This window comes from Populus euphratica, unplaced genomic scaffold, assembly GCF_000495115.2.
Source record: "Populus euphratica unplaced genomic scaffold, PopEup_1.0 scaffold164.1, whole genome shotgun sequence".
Classification (NCBI taxonomy): Eukaryota; Viridiplantae; Streptophyta; class Magnoliopsida; order Malpighiales; family Salicaceae; genus Populus; species Populus euphratica.
This window is the reverse complement of record NW_011500048.1, coordinates 69,763-76,557: the sequence shown is the minus strand read 5'-3', so window position 1 is coordinate 76,557 and position 6,795 is coordinate 69,763. Positions and strand designations below refer to the sequence as shown.

Below are 6,795 nucleotides of genomic sequence, written 5' to 3'. Positions count from 1 at the left end.
AATATTTCAATCATCTCCCCCCCTGCATTTCCCCTTATAACTTAGAACACAACGATAATGCTTTTATCACCCTCCCCCTCTTCATCACCGTCATCCCCATCTACTTTTGTTCCTTCTTCTTCAGTACCATTCAAGATTCAACATGGATTCATCAGACTTCCCTATCAGCAGATCACCAAGAAAAGAATTGCAAGGTCCTAGACCACCAGCTTTGAAAATCCGCAAAGATTCACACAAGATCAAAAAACCCCCAGTAGCCCCACAACCATCACACCAGAAACCACAGAATCAGCAACAAACACAGCCACGCCCTCCGGTGATAATCTACACACTGTCACCAAAGGTGATTCATACAAACCCTAATGACTTCATGACCCTGGTCCAACGTCTTACAGGTTCCTCATCAACTTCCACTTGTTCATCAACATCTACTTCCTCCAATCCCTTTAATGATCGTGATTGTGGTGCAATATCGCCAGCGGCAAGGTATGCTACAATAGAGAAGGCCAAGTCACCAAAAGATCAGCTAAAGCAGCAGCTAGGCGGAGATGTGGGTTTTGTTGAAGGGATCATGGAGATCGATCAAGTAATGGAGAGAAAAAATTTGGGTCCTGGTATTCTGTCTCCTGGGCCCGCTTCACTTCCTCCAATACCACCAAACTTTTTCTCTCCAGCATCAGCTGATCCAAACTCGGTTAGCTTCTTCCACGATATGAGTCCTGTTCTTCATGGCAACAGGAATTTTATTGAGGGTAGTTTCATGCCTAGTCCTTCAACCTTCTTTTCACCAAGCACTCCATCTATTGACCTTTTCAATAATTTCAATACTTACAATAATTTTTTTGACTTTTGATAGTTTCAAGGTAGGGAGAGATACAGAAAAATGGGAAAGGTTTTGGTAATTTCAAGTCCTTCGCTTCTGATGATAGAAAAATGGGTTTATAGTGGAAGTCTCTGATCTTTCATGTGGGGGGTTAGCAAGTTGGATTGTTCTTAATGGCTTTATCTATTGACATTTTTAATTCGGTGGGACATTTGATATTTAGGGCACCTTATCTTAGCTAGCCCAGGTATCTTATTGATCAGACTCATCCCTTTTTGTCATGTACTCTGTGGCATATAATTTAAAACAATAAATACCATTTTATGCGTTCTTTATTCTATATTATACTCTTTCCAATCATGGTGTTTGAATATTTCAATGCCACAGTTCGTTGAGTTCGCTTCTGTTTGAAGCATTTTGTGGGATATGTGGCAATGATTTATATATATGCAGCTTGTCAGTGAGACTCGGTGTAGAAGACATTCATGAATCGAGAGATAATATTCTTGTAAGCGACCTCAGATGGCATGAGGTTGGATCTGGCATATCAGATAAAATAACATGTAATAAAATCACTGAACCGTACAAATCCATTGCAGCATTGGGACCCTTCAAATTAAAGAGGAATTAAAACCAGACCTCCACTGGTTATAAATCAAGATGGTGTCATGACCTCTGTATCTGAAATGGATCCTTATTAGCTATCGTCAAATTACTCTATTTATGAACTTCAAAAAAGAGAGAAGAAAAAAGACTACTCTACTCTATTTATGGCGATAACTATTTACTTTCTTCGAGCAGCTGACGCACAGGCAGAGGTAACTATTTCATATATATATATATATATACACACACACACACACTTACTTGTTCTATCCCTCTTTATTCGTTGTTTCATGACAAGAACACGGGGTTAACGCGAAACGAAAGCGGCAACAATTTTTATCAAAAACAAAACAAGGAAAATGGGGTCGCTTGATCAGATGGTGCGCTGAAGCAGCTTGAAATAGGGTTGATTTTTAGTTTTTTAATACATGAATAAAAGTCAAGTCAAGCTCCTCTACCAAATCCAATTTCATCATTTTTGACAAATATCATTTTGAACCTAAACTCTTCTCGTAAAGGAAACCCTTCGCCTTGAATTTTTGCCATATTTTTTGTTTAACTTGGCATCACAGTATGGTCCCAATTTATAACACAAAAGGTGAAGGTATCTAGAAGGCAACTAGATAGGTGGCTTGTTTTTAAATAAACAATAAAAATTCAAAAATGATGTATTAACTCGACTTGGTTTAATAATTGCAATTAATTTAACAATGCAATTAAACAAATATAGATGATAATAGTAAATAAGCCAAACTACAAAAAATATTGCTATGATCAAATAAAAAAATGAACGTTTTCTAATATCATGGAAAGATATTCTTTCAATATTTAATAACAAAGCAAGTGTTAAAGGACATAATTTCTAGAAAGAAAAATTAAAAAAAATAAAGTTGAATTTCTAGTAAACCAAGTGTTAAAGGACATAATTGAAAGAAAAATTAAAAAAAAAAAGAGATAAAAATCCAACCCAAATCCACCCGAGTCAACCTAGCAACATATGACCTAGTCATGAAACAAAAATAATTCCATAGAAATTAAATTAAATAAAACAATGAAGTTCTAATATCAAACAACACAATGTTGAATGGCAAAACTAGAAAAAAATCCAATCTAAAAAATACAAAAAAAAAAAAACATGAGCAAACCCGCTAAAACCATGACCTGAAACATGAGATCTAGAAAACCCCATAGAAAAGAAAAGAAAATAAATTACAAAACTCAATCCCTAACTAATCCGATGTTGAAGGATAAAAAAAAATTAATTTCAAAAAAATGATCTAAATAAAAGGTCACAGTCAACTCAAGTTACTCTTCTAAATTTATGAAATATTTTATAACACTGGAACTAACCCTACAGAAAACAAACCCTAAAACTCATGAAAACAAAGTTCAATTAATAAAATATCAATGGATAAAATTGAAAAGAAAAAAATCAATTAAAAAATAATATAAAAACAAAATAAATAAAAACCAAAAGAAAGATGATCAAATTTGATATAGAAATAAAATTGAAAAAACAATTAAATTAAGAAAATGATAAAAAAAAAGACTAAATTAATAGCAATTAAAATAATAAGAACTAAATTATAATATAAAAATAAATGAAACTAAATATTAAAAAATAAATTTTTTTTAAAAAAATCAATTAAAGAAAGTATTAAAAAAAAAAAATTGATACCAAAACAAATAACATGATAACTTTTAATTTTGGCATGGCAACGTGATTCCTTAAGGGAGGGGGGAGAAATGGGGGGAAAGGAAAAAAGATAGTTGTAGCCTAATTGAGACGCTGCCATTGGCATGCATAATACAACAGGAAATAGCTTGGTGGAAGGTTTTGAACACTGCTGTGGAAGCTAGCTTTTAGCCCTCGGGAGACGCCGCATGCATCTTCCAAATATCATCGGAGTCTCTCATACGCTAGCATCTGCGTTGTACTTGCCAACTAATTTTCTATGTACATTTACCCCAATCGTTATTGTTTTAATTTTAGTCCTTTAACATTTAATTATTTTTAAATTAGCTTAATTGTGTATTGTTTTACAAAATCAAGCATCAACAAAGCATAAAAAATTCCTCTTGCTATTGCAATATCCCCGTATGAAGACAAACAAAACAAAACAGCAAGTAAAATCTTAATTAAAGAAAGTCCAATATGTTAGGATCAAATTGAAAAACAAATTAAGAGACTGAATTGTATAAAGGGCCTAGAACTTTTTCTTTGCCCATCCAAAAAAGTCCTTGAACTTGGCAAAAAAACGGCTGAATATTTTTGTATTATTTAAATTTAGTCCATAAAATTATAATTCGTTTATAAATCAAGAACTAAATAAGCGACATAATATTTTTTTTTTTTATATCTAGAGATCATCATATATACATGCATGGAAACCATTCACCGAATATATATCTAGAGATCATCATATACATGCATGGAAACCATTCACCGAAACTAATCGCAAATATATAAAAGTAATGTCAAAAGACCAAATAAAAGTAATATTTTGTATCTGCTCACATGTCACAGTATATATTACTGAAACCTCTTATTTTTCCATGTGCCATATCCGCCCATTCAGGCAGAACTATATATATGTCTTGGAAAGCTGTGTATACTGCTTAAAATATTACAGAAATCGTTTTGGATAACTATATAAATTACGTTAAGTAAAAACACTATAAAATTAATGTCTTTCAATTTATGCAAAGGCATTGTCGAAGTGTCCTTAAAACAAAACTTTACATATTGAGTTCCCCTGGAAAAGCAAGATACTCTTTCGCCGTAATGTGCTGTTTTCTCCCCCATTTATACACCCGATGGCCTCTGTCTTCTATCTATTTATTAGTTTATTGGAATGTTGAATGGATCCTGAGCTACACAGCACAGATAGTTTTCCATAATTTTGAAGGTAAACTTCAGGTGAATCTCGAATTTTAACACTGTCGGTCTGCCCCCGTAACCTTTTGATACAGTAAAACCCAACTTGGACAGCGGCTAGGCACCCTTCTTCTTCATATGTGGCCCAGAGCCTGGAATATTGCAGCAGAGTTGGTGAATGTCAAGAGCACCTGGATACAGCGTGCTTCAGTGGGCGGCCACTGACTCGAGAACTCTTGTCAAATTTTCAATAAAAGTACAGAGCATGTTATCTTCATTTATATTTATGTTTATATATTTTAAAAGTATTTTAAAAAAATAAAATTTTTTATTTTTTTATTTTTTTTAAATTAATATATTTTTAATGTTTTTAAATTATTTTAATGTGTTAATATCAAAAATAATTTTAAAAAAATAAAAAAATATTATTGATATATATTTTAATAAAAAAATTATTTAAAAAACAATCACAACTATATTTTCAAACACACTTTAAATATAAAAATATTAAATATTTATCTGAATCTAATGTTTTATGATACAGAATGATTTATGATATAAATTTAAATTATTTTATGTTTTCAAAATAGTTTTAGATATTTGAATTAGATAAGAAAAATAAAATATTGTTTATTATTTTTTAAAAACTTATATCATATATTAAAACATTAGAACATGATTATTCAACTTAAATTAAATTATCTAAGTTTTAAGAAATATGACCGTCTGGTTCTACATTCAAGTTTGTTCACACTATCCATCAATGTGAACAAACACTTCCAAGTTGACAGCAGAAAAGACACTTCCAAGTTGACAGCAGAAAAGAAGTGGTTGACAGCAGAAAAGACACTTCCAAGTTGACAGCGGAAAAGGTTTGAGTGTTCTTGGATTAGACGTGCAGATGTTTTTAGAGGGTATTTTATTTAAAAATGTATTAAAAAATATTTTTTTAATTTTTTAAAATTTATTTTTAACATAACTCATGAAAAATATTTAAAAAATATTATTTTAAATTAAAAAATAATTTTTAAAACAAAAAAAATCTACTCCCGAAGTTATATCTTCCATCTTTTGGGGCCACAAGGTAAAAAGAAATCAAATACGATACTTCACCACTAGCTACTTATTTATATTAAATGGCCATCTTACGAGGGAGTGGTTAAGCAAGAACAGTTGTCAAGGAAGAAAGACCAGTCAATGAAATTCATATTAGCATTATTATACTAATCAATCTGGGAAAGTTCAAATTATTGAAAACAAAAGGTAATTGCCATGACAGTAGCAGGCTGGCCTCATATTAAACCCATAATCGTGCAGACCTTTTGTCTTTCACTTGCTTCTACCATCCTGTATATACGGCTTGTAGACGCACTCAATACAATTCATAGAATCGGTAGTGTTTGAAATTATACTAGAAGAAACAAATCCTATTTTCTCTGCTGGTGGCAATGATTATTACTATATTTATTTATTTATTTCTCTACTTCTCCGAGTGCAAAATATTTCATATTTTTAAGGGTTATTTGTTAAAGTATTTTTTATATGAAAATAAATTAAAATTATATTTTTTTTAAATTTATTATTAATATTAATGTGTCAAAACATCTGAAAAAACAAACACACACTCTGAATCGCTGACTCTTCGATGAGACACATGCTCCTCCGACCCGACTGTTTCCTAGGTTTGAGAGGAAAACTCCATCTATGAGGATAAGCAGAAGCTCTTTTTTCGATTAATTAACTCAAAGAGCTTCGATTTTGCCTTTCATATAGGAGTACACGAGAGGCAATCAAGTTTCGATGTTTTATATATTAAAAAAAAAGACATGATGGACATCTTCTTCCATTTGCTACTATAAAAGTAACCATACATTCTTCACAATGAATGTTTTATTGCATGGCAAGAACTGATCCAAAAATATTATCACCACCAACTTATAAAAAACAAAAATAATAATATAAGATTAGATTATCGTACACTGACATGATAAGTATTTTTTATAACTTACGAGCAATTCATTCAATCCACAACTACAATGAGAACTCATTCTTAAATGCAATCATTACTCGGAGGAATATATATATATATATATTTCATCAACAAAAACCTGTCACAGTTCTAAAGCAAAAACATTTGAGGTGGTGCTATAGATTTCCATTGATCAAGGTTCATGTTCATGTTAGATGTGTCCCATCCATTTTTCCTACGTCCTAATGCAGTTAAGCTAATATCCTGATTGTTTGTTAAAAAACAGTTTTTTTAAAAGAAATGAATTTTAAAAAAGTAAATTATTTTTTTATATTTAATAATATAATAAAAAAATAATTTCCAGTGTTTAATTATATTATAAAAAATAAGCTTAAAAAATAATTTTTAGTGTTTAATTATATTATAAAAAATAAGCTAAAAAATAATTATAAATATTTTATTTTTTCAAATTTATTAAAATAATAAGGAATAAATTTTACAAATTAAAAGGTTGGATGA

The 6,795-nt window shown here is 30.7% G+C and overlaps 2 protein-coding genes across 3 annotated transcripts in view; one reads left to right on the top strand and one right to left on the bottom strand.

Annotated features, from left to right (window-relative positions):
• Nucleotides 1–1,154, top strand: LOC105107544 (protein MKS1-like). The gene has a single exon (XM_011001504.1). The coding sequence runs from the start codon at nt 143–145 to the stop codon at nt 851–853; it is 711 nt and encodes a 236-aa protein (XP_010999806.1). The 5' UTR covers nt 1–142; the 3' UTR covers nt 854–1,154.
• Nucleotides 1,155–6,424: 5,270 nt separating this feature from the next.
• The window catches only part of LOC105107543 (uncharacterized), a 4,655-nt gene continuing 4,284 nt past the window's right edge, over nt 6,425–6,795 (bottom strand). For both annotated transcript variants that reach the window (XM_011001503.1, XM_011001502.1), the window contains one exon: nt 6,425–6,532. The gene's annotated coding sequence lies outside the window, so the exon portion shown is untranslated. The remainder of the gene's footprint in view (nt 6,533–6,795) is intronic.